Consider the following 21744-nt stretch of genomic DNA (forward strand, 5'->3'; position numbering starts at 1 on the left):
AGGAGCTTTCTGGGAAGATAAACATATATGGCGAACTGCAGAGGAAAGCCTGGGCTGTCTAGCCACTACTGGAATTGGAGAAACCATGCAGCTAGTTTGAGGACTGGAATATTGGGAAGCTTCATCCTCAAACGATGCAAGAGGAAAATCTGGACTAGGATCCAGTACCATGCAGGGTGTGACCACTGGACCAGTAATCAAGAAGCCTACAGCTGAGATATACCATTGGGTGCTCTTCTCCCCCGAGGAAACCTGGCTGAGTACAGCCCTCGTGCCATAGTGTGAAATATCCACCCACACAACAAATTCTTTGCTGTAATCTAGACTGGCTAACACACGGGGGTCGTCCCAAAGCTCCTTTAAGCTTCTGGAATGCCTACTCACATGCTGGGGTCCACACTACCTTACCTGCCCTCTTTTTCCTTGTCAGGTCTGTGAGGGGAGTAGCTATGGTACTATAATTGGGGACAAACTTTCTGTAGTACCCTGCTGTCCCTAAGAATTCCCTCACCTGCATTTTGGTAACAGGGGCAGGCCATGCCTGAATTGCTTCCACTTTGGCAGGTTCTGGCCCAATCTTACGACTTCCCACGCTACATCCCAGGTAGAAGACCTCTGCCATACCCACCTGACATTTACTGGGCTTAATGGTCAATCCTGTCCTCTGTAGTCTGCCCAGCATCTCCCTGATATGATATGCTGAAGGTGCTCTTGCCAGGAACGGCTGTAGATGGCAATATCATCCAGGTAAGCAAGTGCAAAATCTCCTGCTAGGATACGATCTACCAGTCTCTGGAAAGTCACTGGGGCAGTTTTTATCCCAAAGGGCATCTCTGTGAATTCCTACAAGCCGAAAGCAGTCACAAACGCTGGTAGTCAAGGGCACCTGCCAGTAGCCCTTGGCAAGATCCTTCGCTCCACCCAACTGCTCTGGGGCTTCATCTGTCCTATGTATGAGGCAAGCATCTGACTGTGCGACTAATTTCCTGTAGTCCACACAGAACCTGGTGCTGCCATCCTTCTTTGATACCAGCACCACTGGGGAGGCCCAGGGACTACTGGACTCAAGGATTACCCCTAGTTCTAACATTTCCTGCATCTCCTCCCTCACAGTCAGTTTGACTCTTCAGGCACCCTATAAGAGGCCTGCTTGATAGGCCTTTGGGGTCCTGTATCCATATGGTGCTGCACCAGGTGGGTGTACTCTGGCTTCCCAGTAAACATGCCCCCAAACTCCTGTAACACTGCTTGGATTTCTCGAACCTGGGTAGGGGACAGCTGCTGGGACATTGCTACCCCTTCCACGGAGGTGTCAAGTCTGAGCCTCACTGAAGAGATCAGTCACCAGATCCCACTCAGCCTCCTCCTGCCAAAAATACTCAGCACAAAAGCCTCTCTTATCATGGTAAGGTTTCATCATGTTAACATGGTACAATTTGTGCCCCTGCCTCCTGCCTAGCAGTTCTACCATGTAGTTATCACCACTGACCTTCCTTACCACTTTGAAGAGTCCCTCCCAAGCTGCCTGCAGTTTGTTGTGTGACAGGAAAGAGAACCATAACTTGCTGCTCCACAGCATACTCTCTATCTCGAGCATTCCTGTCATACCAGACCTCTCTCTGCTGTTGGGCTTCTGCCAGGTTCTCCTGGGCCAAGCCCAGGAGTTCCCTGAGCCTTGTCCTGAGGTTTAGGACATATGCCACAGACTCCTTGTGGGATTCACACTCACCCTCGCACTCAACACGAATCATATCTAGAGGTCCCCTCATCCTATGTCCATACAGCAACTCAAAGGGTGAAAAACCTGTGGATTCCTGGGGCACTTCTCTAAGCAAACAAAGGGGTCAAATATTTGCCCCACTCCCTCAAACAGGTCTGCAAATGACCATAGCATGGTCTTGAGTGTAGAGTCTAACCTCTCCACAAGACCATTAGTCTGTGGATGGTATGGGGTGGTCTTTAGGTGCTTCACCCCACAGTGCTTCCACAGACAAGCCAGCAGGTCTGACACGAAATTGATACCTCTGTCAGTCAGTATTTCTTTTGGGGAACCTACCCTGCTGAAAATCTTTAACAAAGCATTTGCCACTTTTTCTGTCTCAATGGAGGACAGAGCCGCTACCTCAGTGTGTCTGATAGCATAATCTACAACCACAGGGATGTACTTCTTTCCTGTGGAACTCTGGGTTCTCAGAGGCCCCACAATATCCATAGCTACCCTCTGAAATGGTTCCTCAATCACAGGCAAAGGCACCAAAGGAGTTTTCACCTTGTCTTCTGCCTTGTCTACTTGTTGGCACCATTCACAGGTCCTGCAGTACCCCGTTACATCCCTGGAAATCCTATGCCAATAAAAGTTCTGCATAATACGTCTCTTGGTATGCGTTATGCCCACATGACCTGCAAAGGGAATGTCATGGGCTATAGCTAGAAGTGCCAGATGGTAGGCTCTGAGCACCATCAATTACTGTATTCTCTCACACTGTAGCCCCCCTCAGGGGTCCACTCTCTATACAGTAACCCCTTGTCCCAGTATACACATTCCCCCTTTCCTTGAGAATCAGACACCTCCCTGGCTACCTCCCTCAAGCCTTGTAATGTAGGGTCTGAGAGCCGAGCCGGTCTCAACTCTCTTTGCAACTCTTCCCAGCTTCCCTTCCACAGGAAGTTTGGTATCCTCTGACAGTGGTGCTTCACTTTTAGTCTGGTTACTACTACTCACCTCTGCCCTTGCAGTCACTCTGTCCAAGGGATCATCAGTACCCACCAGCAGCTGTGGCTCACCTTCAGTCTCCTTGCCATAGGGTAGCTCCCTCCCTGAAGCAGCTACCTCATCAGTCCTGGCTTCAAGTGTGCGGTCTGTCTGGGTACCCCAACTCAGTCCAACTCGCACGTACAGCAAGTGCAAAGGCTCTATGGTCCAAGACATATACCAAACGAGTCAGAGCCAAAGACACGTATAACATCATGGTTGAAGGGAAAAAAATCCCAACCCCCCCAAACCAAACTGGTTTCGGCTCAATAGCCTTCTTCAGTGGAAGGCCGACAAAAAACAAGCATTAGGACTAGACAGTCCTTTATAAATACCTATAGGCAGATGTCAAAAGACTTCCTATTGGTCAATTTACAAATGTTCATTTAAACCAGGAGGGAAAAGCCCCCCTAGTTTAAATTATCCATTTCTTTTCCTTAACATTTAAGTATTTTAACTTCTGAATTCTATGAACCAAATAAAAAGATTTGTTACAACTTTCAGTGAGAATATCAAATCATTCATGCAGATCATCAATAGGCACTGGAATATTTTGTTGGCAGTGAATAGATTGTGTGAACATTTGGGGGACAGATGCTCCTTTTCTTTCTGCAGGTGCCGAACTTTGGGTTCCCTGTTCAGTCACTACAAAAGGTTGGACCATAGGGGAACTGCTTTAATCCAAAGAACACTAACTGGTGACATATTGGTGGGATGTGTCCCTTGTGGTCATTGTTCACACTGCCACTGGGTTAAAATCAAAGAATTCAGCAGCTAAAATACTTCCATGGTCTTTAACATCTCATTTTTGGCCAACTGCAGTACAAGTTGGATAATTTATTTGGCTACCTGTACATGCTCTGCGTTTTAATGTTGACCAAACCTCTAGACCCCTCAAATTTAGAATAGCGGAGCATACGAGTGAAATAAGGCACAAGAAGCAATCCAATGCCCTATTTAAACATACCTGTAAACATCATACTGCAGTATTTAGACTTCCTGTCATTGATTGGATTACTGGTAATTGCAGGAATAAAGTTGGTTGGCATAATATATCTTAAATGTTAAGGAAAAAAAAATGGATAATTAAACTAGGGGGGCTTTTCCCTCCTGGTTTAAATGAACATTTATAAACTGCCCAATAGGAAGTCTTTTGGCATCTGCCTATAGGTATATATAAAGGCCTGTGTAGTCCTAATGCTTGTTTTTTGTCCGTCTTCCACTGAAGAAGGCTATTAAGCCAAAACCGGTTTGGGGGTTGGGATGTTTTTTTTTCCCTTCAACCATGATGTTGCGAGTGTCTTTTTTGTGCTGGCTCTGACTCATTTGGTATCTGTCTGGGTACCCCTCAGGCTAACAGACCCACATGCTCGTCTCCAAGACTGACTGCATGCACACAAGGTACTGTATTATCAAAATCATTCCCTATCAGGACATCTGCAGGGATATCCTCAAACACACCTACTTGCTTGCTTTCTTTTCCACCCTTCCAGCCAAGGTGAAGCCTAGCCAAAGGCAGGCAGGCTTCACAATGGTTAGGTCACAGGCTGTATCTCTTTTAGCAGTGGCCCGTTTCCCCATCTACTAAGACAGGATACAACCTCTTGTGGTAGTCTAGTACCCTTGTTGTCTCCAGGAAACTGGCTGCTGACATTCCGTCACTCTCACTTGCTGGCTCTCCCACCTTTTGTTCACCACCTTGCCTCAGTGGACATCTATATGCTACATAGCCCCACTGGTTATATTTAAACATTTAACCCTTGATTCTGGCCATGTACCTGAACTATTGGCTTCCCCGGTTACTGGCAGACTCTGTTGGGGCGGCTTAGGCTACCCACCATGGGTTCCCTTTGACCCATGTGCAGCACTGTGCATCCCTTTCCTGTGCAGTGATGCCCTGCTTGCTAGGTATAGGTCTCCCCTCTTCCCCAACCCATCTGTGGTCCTGCACTCCCTGTCAATCAGATTCTCATGTCCTCAGGCAAAGTGCTAAGGGCTTGTTCCCTCACCAAAGTGGTGACCTCACACCCACCTATGAAATAAAGTGCTTAGTTCAGCAATATATTCACACACACTTTCATCTGTCTTGTGTCTATGCTTACAAAACTTTTTTCTATAAGCTTCAGGTGTTAAACTAACAATTTTTAGCTGTATTATAATTTAAGCATTCAGTATCAGACAATTTAGTTGCAGCTCTACCATGGAGTAAGGGGGTCATGAACCGTACTGAGAGACCTTGGTCAACATTGTACCGTTTACAAACCCTTTCAAACATATGAATAAAACTATCAAAATTATCACCCTCTGCAAATTGTGGAAGAAATTTACTGACCTTTATTGCTTCTGGGGTTCGGTTACTCTCTTTCCCATTATCTCCATGACCCTGGCAAAGAGTCAGCATTTCCTTTTCATGTTGCCTCTACGTCTCATTTTCTTTGGCTTCCAGATGTCTCAGTCTCTCTGCTGAGTCTAATTCCATTTGTTTCTGTTTCTCCCTTTCTTTAGCCTCCAGATGCCGCAGTCTCTCAGCTGATCCATTTCCAACCATATGGCCTCCAGTTAAAGTCTAACTCCAGACGGATTTTAAGTCCTCTGTGGAAAGGTTGAACTGTCCATTTTCTGAGAGCTGTACATCCCCAAAGCCAGTCTGGTTGTCCTCTTGGTTGCTGGTCTGTGATGCAGCTTTGACTAAGGCTGCAATCATTTCTACTTTAGTCAGGTTAGCATGCACCAATCCTTTGTCTTGGCACATAGACAGCTGGCTCCTTGTTAGCTTGCCATACTCCTCTGCTGACATCCTTGCCTGTTCTTCCTGACTAACTAAGCTAACAAAAAAACAAAACTATTGTGATATGAAATTCAATGTCTACCGTGTGGCTGTTTGAGAGCACAAAACACCTTCTTTAGTGTCCACGGTTTACAGGCAACAGGAGATGAATATCCACACTGCTGAATCCCAATATGTGATGTGGTGATGCCAGAAGGGGGTAATAAGGACAATGGAGTTCAACATATGCGTTTTCTGTAAGAACTTTGGAATCAAAGGAAAAGATGGATAGGCATAAAGGAGACCAAAGAGTCAAATGTGGACTACACTATTCTCTCTCAGTGACTGCCCCTGAGGGGAGGTTAGAACAAAATATATGCTGCACTTGTTGTGGGGAGATGCAGAGAGATCACAGCAAGATTGGTCCCAAAGATGGAAAATCTTCTCTGCCACTGACTGACAGAGACCACTCATGAGGTAACAAAATGGACCTGCTGAGTTAATAGGTTCATAGGTTGGTACTAGGCTATCGGCCCTAGGGCCTATACAAGCCTAGCCATAACAATTCCCTGGATATTTCTTCCCACAATATTTACTTCTCTGGACCCCTGTCTAGCAGGGCGACTGACATGATCCCCATGGTGAATTTCCCATCTCCCATCCAATCAGATATGTTGGATTTCTCAGGAATGTGCATTGCTACTAGAAAACAGTTGAGGAGATAGACTGCCACACTCTCACTGCCTCCTGACAAAGTGGGTAAGATAGCGATCCTCCATTTGTTGATGTACCAAACGACAGACATGATGTTGGTTTATATCACAACAGTACCAAGAGGAAGAACATCTTGAATGGTCTGAATTGAACCGTTCTCATCTCTAAGACATTGTTGTGCAAATTGGTCTCCTGGGGACCATGTGCCTTGGACTGTCCATCTCAAGAAATGCCTCATCCCCACCCCAACTGGGAGTCATCCATGGTTACCGTGGCCACTGGGGTAGGAAGAATACAATGACGGCCCCTGTAAATCTCATCCAAATGAATCCATCAACAAAGATTATTTTTGAATACTGTGGTATGTTTGGCAGGGAAAGATACAGGGTGTTGCAGAAAGGACCACCGAATAGCTTGAGTCTACTTGAGAACACGCATAAAGTTATGTGCCAGGGGAACTAAGGTTATGGCTGCTACAATCGAACCTACAGCCTGAATAACCAGTTTGGCTGAAGCACAGTGAAAAATATGCTGAACCTGAAGCTTGACTGTATCCACATGAGGGAAAGCGGCAATCACACTTACTGTGTTCAACTGAGGCCCCGTGAACTCCAGTGTCTACACTGGCTGTAGCTTTGATTTGAAGATATTGACTGAAATGCCTGGTCTTTGACAAATTTGTAGCAAATAGTCCCTGGACTGTTCTAAGAGATGCTTTGGTGGGGCAGAGAGAGAAGTAAGTCATCCAGCTATGGAAACACTGGGAGTCCCTGCAGTGTTAGGTGAGCTGCCACCACTGTTATACACTTGGTGAACACTCTGGGAGCTGTGTTGAGACCAAAGGGCAAGGCTCTGAATGGTTAGTGATTTCCACCAGCCGAAAGCACAGGAATCTTCAGGAGCATCTGTTCATCTTGATGTGATAGTACAAATCCTGAACACTGACTAAAGCACATCCAATTGTCCTTGTGCAACAGTGGCAGGATAAACAGAACTGTGACCATTCGGAACTCTTGACTTCATAAATAAGTTTAGGTTACTTGCATCCAAAATTGGTCTCCAGTCCCCTGTCTTCTTTGGCACAATAAAGCACCTTGAGTAATTTCTGAATTCTATATGGTCTGATGGGACCTCCTGGATGACCCTTTTGTTCGGCAGCTTTTGAACTTCTTGAGCTGCTGCTTTTTTCCGACTGGGTGGGACGTCAGAAAGCTTCCATCTTTTTGTCAGTGGAATCTGGAAAAATGGTATGAAATAGCCTCTGGATATTATTTTGGACACCCAAGTATCTTTCGTGATTGAAGCCCAGTCATCTAGGTGCAAGGGACAAGTGCCCTCTGACTACCTCTAGAATTGGGTAATCCTTCAGGATTGCTGAAAGGGTCCATCTGGGAAGGAGTCTTAGAAACCCTAATTTTGCGGGCCTGCTCTGCCACAAGGATGGCGTCTTCCATTTGAACCCCCCCCCTCCCCCTGGAGCAGTTGTTCCTGCGTGGAACCTGGAAGGACCCCCAAGATTTATGGAACCACATTTTCTTGCCCCATCTTTGATGGGAAGAAAATCGCGTCCCTACAGCGGATAGGGTCAATCCTTACTCTTCACTGCAGGAAAGTGTTTCTTTAACAGAAGGGCCAGACAAGGACATTCCAAAGGAAGCACTGATTAAAGAAACCTTAAAAGGCTCCACAAAAATCACATAACCACATCCAGGCAGGTCTCTGTATGGCAATGACAGAACAAGCAGCCCATGAGGTATCCTCTGCAGCATGGGATATCAACCTCATGGATGCACTGGAAAAGGATAATAGAGTGGTCAGTTGTGAAGGTCATCTCATAGTCCTCCACAAACATGGACTCCGAGAGGGATCTGGAGAGCTCCTTGGTCAAATCCCACTGCAGTTTAGTAAAGTGAGCTAAATAATTCAGGGACTTCAAAGCAAAGGTCGCTGAAGTAAATACACTTTTCCCAAACTTGTCCAATGCCCCCGACTCCATATTATGGGGATGGACAGAAGAGTTCTGCTCAACTAGCTCTTTATGTGGCTGCCACCACAACCATAGCATCAACAGAGATTTATTTGCTCAACTAGCTCCTTTTTGTGGCTGCCACCACAACCATAGCATCAACAGAGATTTCTTTGCTCCAATGGGGTCTGTCCTTCAGTGGTGCCAAAATTTTACCTGGGTGTCAGGGAACTGGTTTGACAGAGTCCAATTCCTTCCATGCCCAGTGACAGACACAGCCTGGGGAGTCACCCAAGATGTAGTGGTTGGAACCAAAAGCTTCCAAAAAAATCTGACTCCTCTGGGGAGGGAGTATCTGAAGACCATCCACTCTTTTGCTTAAGTATCTCAAGGATGTCACCAAATGAGACATTGTCCAGTTAATATCTGGGGTACCCTTCCTCTTCTTCAGTCGGTATCCTCAGAGATTCCATAAGGGAATCCAGATGCCTCCTTCTGCATGTTCTTCAGCGGGGAACTTACTCAGTGGGATGACCTGGGGAAGTATCGGAAGAGAGGGGAATTTCCTGTTGGGAAGCTGTCTGAACACTAGCTGGCAGTGACTGTCCCTATGGAATATTAATGGTATCAGAGCTTGGACCCTCAGGAGGAATAGGTATAGGACCCAAGAAAGAGAGAGATCAGATCTTTTGGGCGATATAAGTCCCTCTCCACTACCTTGAAAGTAGACAGACAAGGAGAAGTCGTGCCCGGCCACACCAGTGCTGAAACCGCCAAAGCAGCCAAGTGACAACCCTGCCCTGATCTGTGTCTTGATGAGGGAGCCAGACCCAAGCTGTCCGTGTACTGAAGAAATGAGGGGCAAAGATGGCTCTGACAACATCTGAATAGACCCTGGCCCCCAGATTCGGCACCATGGCTACGGTTCACAGACGGAACTATTCAGGGAAACTGTCAGAGTCAAAGACTTGGCTGTCTTCAGATCAGACACAGACTCTCTCTGGGTTCTTGGTTCCAAGGCTCTGAAGGCATAGGACAGATCAGAGGAGGAGATAAGACTAGATGAAAGGGGAAGGAAGGCTCACAAATCCAATGGGTGATGGAGAAGGAATAACCCCCATCTGGAACTGTGCTCAGAGGAACTTCCTCCTCATTCTATCCACATCAACCTCAAAGACTTCTGGAGGATCTCATGGAAGTAGTAGTGGACTGTAGCCTTTATTCTCTCATCACTGTAGTTTGAGAAAAGGGGAATGGAGCCAAGGGGGATAACAGATCAGCTGTGAACCTGGGTGAGCAAGCTCATGGAGACTTTGGTACAGATCAGAGGTCTTAGGATCTGGGATCTGTTTGGGGACTTCACCAAGATGACAGTTGGACCAGAGTATTTAGGTTCAGATGCTTTCTTTTTAAGATCTGAAGACGTCGTATCCAAAGTTCTTCAGATCTTTTTAGGAGGCTTTGAAGAAGCCACAGAGAAAGAACAGGCTTTTGGAGATGGACTAGGGGATTTCTTCCTTGATTCCAAAAAAGCCTTAAGGTGTTTATTGGGGGGTTTGAGTCCCTGAAGCAGAAAAGGAAGACAGAGGCAGCAGTTCTTTCAGAACAATTTCATTTCTCCTATCTGCAATAGCTCTAGGATCGAACGTGGCAGAAACAGAACAAATCAGTGGAAAGATGTGCCACTCAACAATAAACACTCCTTGTAAGCATCAGAATTTGGAATTTTGCACTCACAGGAAGAGCATTTCTTAAAGCCGGTCATTTTTTCAGCCATTACTAATATAGACAGAAAGAGTAATCACTAAATTTTATTTATTTAGCTATTTAAATAAAGAAAGAAAGTTAGCAAAAAACAAAAGAGCTACCAACTACTGTAGGGAGGACAGCCTTAAACAGGGTGGGAAGAGCAGAACTGACAGGTACCAACAGTAGTATGCAGGGGACTACCAATAAGGGTAAAAGGAAGATCTAACAGAAGAAACTACCAATAAGGGTAAAAGGAAGATCTAACAGAAGAAACTACCAATAAAAAAGTACAGGGAGGATAGCAAAAAAGGTGACTGAAAATAGGACAAATGAAGTAGAAAAACTACTCTTAATTCTAAAAAAAAAATCTAACTCTAAGATCCTGAGAGAGGATTCACATTCATGCAAGATGGTGGCAAAATGATCTGAGATATTGTAGGCCAACTAGGACATTATGGGTAGAAGGAGGAGTTTGAGAGTTGGATCCATAAGTCTGTGGTATGCAGCAGAGTCAGATCAGAGGTATGATCTATAAACCATACATTGAGGAAGTGACACCTTAAAAAGACCAAAGAAAAATAAATCATTGCTACAAAGAACAGGCACAGTCTACTACAAAGTGCTTCTGAAAACAAAACTGAAGGTATAGTTCAGGAGCTTCACTGTCACCACAACCTTTAAGCAGCAGCAAAGGAATGTTCATTGCAGCTGCCTATACACTTACTTCAGTAAAGGTAGGGAATGACAAATACATAAAATGACGAGAAATGCAAGTTTATGTCTGTCACATGGAATATACACTCAGTACTAACTTGTAATATAAAAGCAGATTTCCCCATACTGCTGTTTGTGAACACTGATTTTGCAAACAAAACAGTGCAGCTGTTTAAAGGGCGCATGTAATTATTTTCAAAAGCTGAAATTTTTTTCTTTTCCAGCGACACGAGAGATGAATTTATAAACTAAGAACAGAGTATTTTGAAGAAGCAACATGAGACCACAAGCCTACGTCACAAAATGGCACACTTGTGGCAGATGGATATCATATACTATGCTTGATATCTTACAGACTGCTTAACAGGTGACCAGGGTCTGGCACACAAGGCATCCTCCAAGCCCAGTACTGACTGATTCACTGTACATTAGCTAATCAGAAATACTCAGGTCTAGAAATCTAAACCTCTTCTGCATCAACAGAATGGTTTGGAGGGACAGGAATATCTCACAGAGGATACCACTGCTTTGGAACACACTCCCCAGCCACATAAAACAAATTTCATCCCTGTCCATATTCAAGTGCAACTTGAATCTATGGATGGGAAACAGAAAATTTATGCCACAACTGCCCCTGTACAACTAATGGACACAAGCAGCTTCTAAATGATTTACTCCAGCATAGGTTCCCTCAAACCATCTATATGATCCAAGTTATTCTCTTTAGGGGTGACATATAATCATCGACTGTAGGACGGGTAAAGCCAATCTCTACCCAAATGGGATAAGTTAATTTGAGCACCAAAAGGAAAACTGGCTAGGCTTAAAATGGCCCTAGGTTGGCTAGCCTAGTACTTACTCTGAACACATTAATGGTACAAATGTGTATTGCAGGCAATCCCCAGCAGTACATAAGTTACTGCACTAGATAATGGGCACCTCTATCCTGCTCATACAGAGCCAATATACCGCTTCCCCAGTGAAACGGTCTTTGGTGTGTTGCTATTGAAACCTCAAAGGTATTACCAGGCAATACAAAGTCCTGTATGTTTAGAAGAATATAACCAGAGATGCATCTCCCACTTACACAGACATTTTTCTCCTAATGATAGAAGCCTTTTGATGTGTCCTGTCTGGTCTCCGTGACCTTCCTGGGCAATCCTTTCCCCTCTTACCGTCTAACAGTGCAAGCAAGTCGGATTGTTTGATCTCCTGACTGTGTACAAACAATATTTGCTGAGCACTATATATTGTCTCAGTCAAACCATAAAGACAAAAAATGTGCTGTGTATGGAGTCACCAGATTCAAAGGTTAAAATTATCTGGTATTCATACAGTATTCTTAATATAAGAAATGCAAGGAGAAAACCACCACCAGATACTCAGAGCAGCCATTCTGCTCAGTGATTTCCATCCCCAACCCCCATCCTCTGGCTCAAATTTTCCTTTTTTAAAGTGCAATTTCCATGAGCAGTTATCAGGTCCCATAAATAATGCATTTTTTTGTTTTGGAACATGCTTTTCCCAAGTGTCCTATTGAGGTGACAAGGATTTTAGGTGCTTACATATGTTATGTTGTCGCCTCACAGTAAGACGCTGTCTGGTTCGATTCTCAACTAGAGAATCTTCTGCGTGGAGACATGAGTGAATGGGCGCACCTTCGTTGAAGGTTGAGTGTCAGGGCTGGTAACTCGGCATGTAAAAATCAACTACCAATCATTAGCGGACCGGAGTTCCACTATGGCGTCCCCTAACCGGGAAAAGCCAAAAGAAACAACAACATATGTTATATGGGAGGTTTAATACATACATTTCTTAGGGTGAAGTTGGCACTGAATTTGTTTGCTAGTACATTTTTGATATCCCCTGATCACAGTACGCAATGTCATTTTGAAAGAGTTCAGAACAATGTTTGGGAAACTTCCTGATATAAGTAAAGATCTGTAGTTATCCGTGGCTTTCAATGTCTGCTTAAGATCATTGGAAGCCTCAGTTGTTTTTTTGATGTACTTGGTACCATGGATAACCTCTTGAAATTAACTTTTATTTTACTATATATGACAAAAACTAAAGACTCCAATAAGATTTTTTTCATCTTTATTGCATTATTTATACTAGAAATGTTCTGCAAATTCTCTGGCCACTCTGCCTCCACCACATGGGCCATCAGGCTGATTTGTTCTTTTTCTTGCTATTTGTTTACTTTTGATAAGTATGTGTGCAACAGACTCCTGGGCTTCTTCAAATATAACTGTTCCAGCCCCTCCTTACTAGATTCTGGGTAGTAACGTTGCTTCCAGACTCCCTTTCCATTATCATAGGTGTGCAAAACTAAAATCTAGTGTAAACCACCATTCCACTCATTACAATGGAGACAACAAATTAGTGCAAATTCTCCATTACCTACTTAATCCTTGTCAGGGTCACAAGGGTATCGAGCAGTAAGTGCAAGCAGAAAAGTCAGCTTACAACACACCCTGCAAACGTTATTAAAACCATTTAGGAGATCATAAAAATCACTTCATGGCATGTCTGTGGGACATGGAAGTAACCCAGAGCATTTGTCAAAAAAAAAAAAAAAAAAAAAAAAAAAAACACCCAAGCACAGAGAAGACAGACTCCTCACAGAAGGCATCCAGGCTGCGAAGTGAACTAGAGAACTACCATCTGCAATGCATCAACTTCAAATGCTGCACCACCATGCCAAGCTGTGTTTCAGCAAAGTAGCCAAACTACTGGACACTGATAATTAAATTAAAAACAGTGAAAACAAAGAAGCAAACATACAAGATAGATTTAAAAACGTATCTAAAGAATGTCACAATACCATCCATAAAATACTTTTCCATACGACATGTAGCAACAATTATTACACAATTGTTAAAGCTATACAGAAAATATAAAAACAAAATCAAGAGATTTTTGAAAGGTATAAAAAGAAATATGGACATGGGAAACAGAGATCTGATATGGTGCAATATTTAAGCAAAGGAGAACGCCAAGTGGAAGTTTAAGTTGTGGAATACCTGCAAAAAGTGAAGGATATAGTGTATAAAGTCTAACACAGGTTAGATCACAGCATGATGGAATAACAAGTCCCCCAAGTGAGAAAAACAGGAGGGGCAGGAGACATCTGAAGAAGAAATATGGACATGGGAAAAGGAGAGAGATTTAATATGGTGCAATATTTATGCAAATGAAAAAGCAACGCTAATCAATACTAAAAGAGCAGCACCAAAGACATTTTAAGAGAAATACAGGCAAAGGCATTCAGATATGGCATTCAGATATGGAACATTTTACAATACAAAAAATATGAAAACAAAGAGGAAAAGTAGAAGAGGATTAGTAATGGAGAAGTTAAATAAACAGAAAGTGAGGTTATGGATTACCTACATTACCTACAAAGTGAAGGATTTAGTGTAGAAAATCTAACTTTGATAACATCACAGCAGGCCAGAGTAATGGAACCCCAAATTAAGGAGAAACCAGTGGAGCGGGAAACACCTGATCACTTTGGAGCCTTCCATAGGAAACCAGAATAAAAGTTCAGTTGGAGTTGTACAGCAAAGGAAAGAAAAGGAAACAGTGGCAACTATAATGAAGTCAATGCTGTGGTGTGATAGGCCAGTAAGTTTCCATATGAAAGAGTAAGGGATGATAAAGGATGAAACTGAACATGCTGTGGAACTTTCTACAGAATGCCAGAAGGAAATGGAGAACAAAGAATGTGATCTCAGATTAGAAGAAAATGATCTAAGAGAAGAGTTGCTTGATTTAATAGACATGGACAGACATATTAAGATCAATGAAATAAAGTCAATAAAACCCAAAAAGTTAAAAACATAAAACAAATGAACACAGTAATTAGGATTCATAGAGATCCATGTGATATAGCAGAAAGTAAATAGCATACAATACTGTGCAGCTAAACTAATAACAGATGAAGTCTTACCATAAAGACACAGTCAGCAAGGGAAAAGGGGAGAAATCAAATGCCATCATATACGTATCAAACAGAGAAAACTATAAAGCAATTAAGACCACTATAGAAGATGTAAAGAGACAAAAATACTCAAAGACAGATGTGATAAAAGCAATCTGCAGTATCAGAACAAATCAGGTTCTATTGTGCATTATCGCAAATAAACTAAAAATATCAGCACAGGCAGAAAAACTCGGAATATATACAGAGAAATACAAAGAAAAAATACAACACAAGTAATTTACTGAGGACTCAAAAGTTTTATAGAGAACTGGGAAACAAGGCAAAAGGAATTTAACCACCACCAAGAAAGGAAGAAATAAGATGCACTTTGGAGAAATACCTATGAAGGTCCTGTGGAGCATAACAAAGATACTAAATGGATAGAAGTAGTAAAAGAAAGAAAAAGTTCAAATGTACAGGATATGAAATTAAATGAAGTAACGACCAAAGAGACTGAAAGTTAAGAAAAGCTCCTAATTGGAAACCCCAGGCCCAGCAATACCTAACTTCTGGCTGAAAAAGTAACAGCTTTACATGAAGATTTAGCCATAAGTAAGAACTATTTGTATGCGCACCCAGAACAGACACCAACCTGGTTAACAGGAAAGACAATGCTTCTACTTAAGAGAAGACCTGCAAGCTACCCTAAAAACTATAGTCCAATGACCAATAACTTGCCTTCCGATGACACAAACTACAGACTGCAATTGATGCCAGAGTTTCTAGTCACTTAGAAGAAAACTCAGGGTAACATAAAAGGGTAATAAGTCAAATGGAACAAAGGATCATTGTGTTGTTAAAATCATAATAGAGAACTGTAAAAAGGGAAGAATCTGAATATGGCACGGAGACTACAAAAAAGCATTTGACAGTATCCCACATTCATTGATAAAATAAAAACGTATTTAAAATGTACAACATAAACCCTACACTGATTACATTACAGCGACCATGAAACAGTGGCAAACCACTTTGCAATTAAGCCATGATAAAAGGACAAATTATTATTCTAGGGATAAAAATTCAAAGGGGGATATTTCCAGGGTGACTCTCCCATCACAGCTGCTCTTTTGCCTTGCCCTTAACCCATTAAGCTGCCTGCTTAACAGACTACGTCATGGCTACAATTTGGCTCCCAGAAAACAACAAAGTGTAAAGACTTGCCATCTTCTGTTTGTGGATGATTTAAAACTGTACAGTTCATCAGATGAGATGATCAAAACTTTTTCAGATATAAGAATGTCATCTCTCGATAAATGTGCAAAAGCAACTTTTAAAGCAGGAAAGCTGGAGCACCAAGAAAACATCAGTTTGGGACAGGAATGTGATACAGAAGAACTTGAGGAAGAGGGAGTGTATAAATATTTGGGAACTGATGAAGGATCAACAATAAAACATGAAAAATGTGAATAAAACTTGGTAAGGAATATTTCAGAAGACTAAAATTAATACTGAAAACAGCATTGACATCTAGAAACAAAGTCCAAGCTATAAACCAATTTGCTTTTCCTGTCCTTACAGTTTTGGAGTGACTGACTGGCCCCAAAAGATGTTGGACAGGAAAACAAGGAGAGTTCATGCTCAAATGATTTACAAAAATCAGTGTATATCAAGACTATCCATTCCCTGTTATGAAGGAGGTATGGGCCTCTTTGAAATTGCAGTTGTAAGACTGCATACATTTCTGTTGACCTCACAAGACACAAATGCAATGAAAGTTTTGAAACATGAGGAGAACAAGTCTAAGACAACTTCCCTGCTTAGTTTAGCAGAAGCATATCGGCATCAAGCGGGAATGGAAATCAAACCAGAAGTAGATAAAAATCAGGCAAATGAATGTGCCAAAAAAAAAAAAGAAAAGAGAAAATAAGGTAAAAGATCAGATGAGAAGGCAATAAATTTGGAAAATGCATAGATATAGTTGCAAGTATAGAACGCAGGAGTGGTTAAGCAGATGTGAATTTAAACCTAAAGACGAAAGGCTAATATTGGTGGCCCAAGACAGTGGACTACGCACATCTTGTTTTACAAAGTCCATTGAAAGTATGGGAGAAACAGACAAATGTAAGTTTTGTAAAACAGAATTGGAAACAGTTACACATCTTGTTGCTGGTTGCAATATAATTGCAAAATAACTGTATGCTGAAAGGCATAATAATGCTGCAAGACTGCTGCATTGGGGATTGTGCAAACATAACACTGAAAGAGATGAAAATCATTGGGAACATTAGCCACAAAGCATTATAGAAAATGATGAAGGTTATATCACATGGGATCACCCGTTACCAACGGTTCAAAAAACAGATGTGAGAAAATAGAATACAGCAGTACATGAAAAGAAGACAAATGTAGCATTGACCATTAAAATTGCTACAACCAGCAAGTACAGTGTCTTGCATACAGGGAGAGACAAAGTCATAAAATACCAAGATTTGCAGTCAGAAACGAGGGCAATGTGGAAGGTTACCCAGACAGTCCCAATAACAGTAGGAGCAACGAGTCTTATAAAAGAATCTACAGCCATATTTAGCTAGGTTACCAATACATGCAACTCCGTACAAATTGCAGGAGGAGTCATTACTGGGCACATTGCAGGTGCTGTGAAGAGCACTTTTGGCTAACATCAAAGACTGAAATAATACTAATTTCATGAACTTTAGTCATACTTTGACTTATGAATGGGATTCATTCCAGTCATGGCATTAAAAACAGATTATGTACCTTACATGAATATTGTTCTGTTATTACATTGGATCACTGTGGAGCTTTTCTCCACAGGCCTCTGCTGAAAATGATCTATTTTAGGCCCAGTCAGACTTTCCCTGTAAACAAATGGAAATAGATAAATAAATACACCCAAAAGACTTGGAGAAATTAAAAGGCAAAAACATTGGTCTTATAAGGTACATACCACTGAGATGGTTGCATAATTTTACCTACCAGGCACAGTAATGTTGTCCACTGCTAGCTGGGCTGCTGGTTCTGTACTAGATTCTGGTTCGCGTTCTGGATCTGTCGCAGGCTGCATTTCCTCAGGCTCCACCACCAGCTCATTCTCAGGAAATAGGAAGGTACTGACACCGGTTTCCTTAGACCCACCTGCAGACAGATTCCAACAAGTTAGGTTCACAGATGACAGATGGCTCACTAATTCACTAAGATAGTTTATACACAGTTGTTCAGAGCCTGCAAGATACTAACAGTCTATGCTAACAAATTATTACAGAAAAACAATGGAATATACACAATCCAAAAATTGCTGAGTTCCAGCATTCTGTTAAGCACATTACAAATCCTGTCAGAAGAGGCAAGTTATGAAGTCACTTTAATGCAGACTACACAAATGACATGCACAAGTCAAACAAAGCTGTAATACAAGACAGGCTCCAAGAGTACCACAAAGTCAGAATGCACTGTAGTAGTTCAGTTACATTACACTGGATAGTGAGGCAAGTATGACCAGCACAGAAGTCTATGCAAGATTTCAAACAGGATTACAAAATAATTATTTGCCTTTTGTTTACGAGGATGGTCAGACGACTACGCACTCTGGCTCATTTTCAGCGGAGGCCGGGGGGAGAAAAGCTCCATTAAAGTTACAAATTTTATAGACAAAAAAGAATTTCAGCTCATCAGTAGAAATGGGGTTTTGGAATCATGTAAAGAGTAATACAATCCAGACAACTATTAATACAATCTGATTTCTGTACAAGTACTATAAAATAAACAGATTGCATTTACATATACAGAAATATACACATTTAATTTACACAGAAGTGATGAAAAGCAATATACTGTTATAAATGTAGACAAGATTTACATTTACAGGATAAGACAGGAGAGGTGAAGAGTCAGCTATTCATGCTACTCTACAGTGATCTGACAGAGAAAAAAAATGTTAGTCAGGGTATGAAAAAAAACAGAGCCAGGATAAGTTTATGTACTGTTTTAGGCTGTGCTTAAAGCTAGATACACAGTTGTCCTGTTTTATTGGACAGGCAGGGAGTTGCACTGTCTGGTGACACAGGCTAAGCATATTGAGTCTGCAGCTGTATTATGGGATTTGGAAGTTGCTAGTAGGATCCGATTACCTGAGCAAAGGCAACATAGTGGGGAGTAGTGCTTGAGAAAGTTTTGTAGAGCACGGCATGAGTGTGGCGTGTGTACTATTCTGTGATCAGTTTTGAGCTGAATGACTAGAAGGTGATGTAATTCTAACCAGTTAAGTTTCTTTGGTGTTAAGCAGTGGTGAGTAAACTAGGATGCATTAGCTGCAAATTTAGCTATTCTGTTAAAGCATGCCTCTTATTTAGTAGGGCGGATTGAACTTTGGTTATTAATGGGTGATGCATTAATAATCAGTTAGTAATAAACACCAGTATATATTCTCTCCCCTTCCCCCTTCTCTACCCCCATTCCTTAATCCATTTCATCACTCCACTTTACATCATTTTCTACACACACTCTCTCCAAAACCTTCTTTACATACTAATATAGGATGACCATACTATACACAATGAATATATCTAATGGCCAAACAACAACATTTTACAATTTGTACCCATCATGTGTGTGCATGCTGTAATAGGGTTTTGTATGCGACCAAGTTTTTTTTGAGTCCTTCAATGGTCAAAAGCGATATTTAATCCACCTCATTCTACCAAAGTTGTGGAATTCATACCCATCATATACCTTGTATCAATTCTTAACTAATGTTTTTATATTATGTTTAATTAGTTATACTTATTTAAACTGCAGATATTTTTGGAAGCCTTTGTTCTTAAAATGTTTTCTAATAATTTGGAGCTTTTCTTCCTGGGCCGCCACTGAAAATTTGATTACCAGGAAAGTCTGACTGGGTAGAAGACGATCAATAAATACCTGCAAATATACAAAACTGTGGTGTCCTGCCTTCCCTCTATTCAGATTCCCTGAATGAGCACCACTGCACCTTTCAAAGTAGGAATATTCAACTAGTCCTTCACAAGTAATTTTTATCTTGTCCTTCACAACTGATTTCAAAGCGCACATCTTTCACCTATGCCAAGAGTCTTTTATATGGACAAAGATGTACACTTAGAAATCCCACTTTCCAGCAGTAAATTTCAGGAACAAGCAGACATGGGGGACAGCAGATGCAGGATTTTACCATTTCCTTGCCTGTGAACTGGTCTGTGAAATAATTGGGGAATGAATGGAATTGCGAACCTGCACAATAAGCACTGCAACTTCATTCATTAACTTGAAGTGCTTGTGAGTTCAGTTCCTGACAGAACTTCAATCACCAAGATTAAATTAGTGAATGAAGATTTAGTGCTGATCAACCATGTCTACAACTTCATTTACTCACTAGCTTTATTTAGTGCTTGCGTATTCCATCACTAACAAAAACACTGCCTTACCACGATAAACCTTTAACAATGAAAGTATTAAATGAACCAAAGTTGCATGCCTTAAAACTTCATTTACTAAAGTGCTTACTATGACCAGCCTTATGAAGTTAGTGAATGAAGGATGCAAGAGACATTTGAGGTAAGTGTTTCAGTTCCAATAATTCACTAATTTTATTCCCAAAACGAAAGTGAAGGCTCCAGTCACAAAGCTACAATGCAAAATGTGGCTTTCCAGAAATTTAAAGTATTGTGTTAAGACTATAAAGAGCAATACAGAATTGTCAGATCTCTTCATCGGGGCTTCCTGCCTTCCCAAAATATCAGCATTTCAGAACCAAAGCCTTTCAAGGCACAAGAGAGTTATTACTGCTAGTAATCCATCCTTCCACAAGCCCTTTCTCTATTTTTGCACTTGGGGTTTGGGTGTCACTGGCAAGCTACAGCTAAGGTTCACACCATTGGGTGGCTAGCCTTGCCACAGTTTTTCCATACCACACACTCACACTATGGCCAGTTTAGAGTGTGTCCAATCCACATACTGAATGTCATTAGAATGTATTTAACTAAACAGGACAGTGTTATATGCAGTATCCTGCTTAACTTGGAATCTGTGCTATCCAGTGTCATTTTTCATCACGGATGGGTCTTGAATACGACCTCATATCCGGGCCAGCAAATAGGAAGACCACTCCTGAGCTCAAGCTCCTCCTTTACCCAAGATCCCTCGCTACCCACAACCCTCAGATCGAGTTTTCTGGATAGAGAGAAAGGAGGAAGTGAGAAAAACAAACTGTCTATGAAAAAACTAAGGGTGACATCCCTCCAAAACTCTCAGATCTCTAGGAGGCGGAAGGTGATGAATAATGACACTGGATAGCACAGATTCCAAGTTATGGTAAGCAAATACATAACCCTATCTGATGCTGTCAGTGTCATTATTGATCATGGATGGGTCAGAGTCCCCAACTACTATGAACCCTGGGAGGCGTCAAGGAAGGATATGCTAGAGCACACAGGAACCAAAGGATGATCTGTTCCTAGATACCAAATCCAACTTACAATGTGAAACAAAGGTATAGGGGTTAGACCAAGCATCAGCGAAGAAAATCTCATCGGTAGAAATTTTTGACAAAAAGGCAGATGACGTGGCTACAGCCCTAGTAGAGTGAGCTTTAACTGGCCCTGAAAGCTCCGGTTGTCTGCTTTGGTAAATGTAAGAAATACAACTGGCGATATGACGAGAAATAGATACCTTGAAAACTGCTTGACCTTTCCTTGCCTGAGGAAGGCAACAAAGAGCTGATTGGACTTCCAAAAACTCAGTCCCCTTGAGGTAAAAATGTAACTGTCTACGGACATCCAGGCAATGCAACTTATATTCCCTTTTATTTGAAAAACTGGGGAAGAACACAGGAAGCCAAATAGATTGGTTAGGGTTAGCCTCAGAGGCTACTTTAGGGGCGAAGGATTGGTCCTGAGAGACACCCTATCCTTATGGAACACCATGAAAGGAGGCTTAATGCAAAGAGCCTGCAACTCAGAGACCCTCCTGGCTGAAGTAATAGCCACCAAGAATGCAATCTTCCAAGACAGGAATTTGTGGGGAGGGATCCTTGACAGGAGGTCTGAGAAGAAAGATCCTTTTGAGGAAGGCCTTACGCAGTCTTTAAGAGAAAGTGGGACTTTCATTCAAATGGAAGT

The 21744-nt window shown here is 42.0% G+C and overlaps 1 protein-coding gene across 4 annotated transcripts in view; it reads right to left on the minus strand.

The window, feature by feature from the left end:
* The window catches only part of PDCD2 (programmed cell death 2), a 289253-nt gene that overhangs the window by 167695 nt on the left and 99814 nt on the right, over positions 1 to 21744 (minus strand). For all 4 annotated transcript variants that reach the window (XM_044086050.1, XM_044086129.1, XM_044085975.1 and 1 more), the window contains one exon: positions 17591 to 17749. In XM_044086050.1, the coding sequence (XP_043941985.1) occupies positions 17591 to 17749 (159 nt within the window). The remainder of the gene's footprint in view (positions 1 to 17590; positions 17750 to 21744) is intronic.

The sequence above is a fragment of the Protopterus annectens genome, chromosome 1.part0 (assembly GCF_019279795.1).
Source record: "Protopterus annectens isolate FY-2018-M chromosome 1.part0, PAN1.0, whole genome shotgun sequence".
Lineage (NCBI taxonomy): Eukaryota > Metazoa > Chordata > Ceratodontiformes > Protopteridae > Protopterus > Protopterus annectens.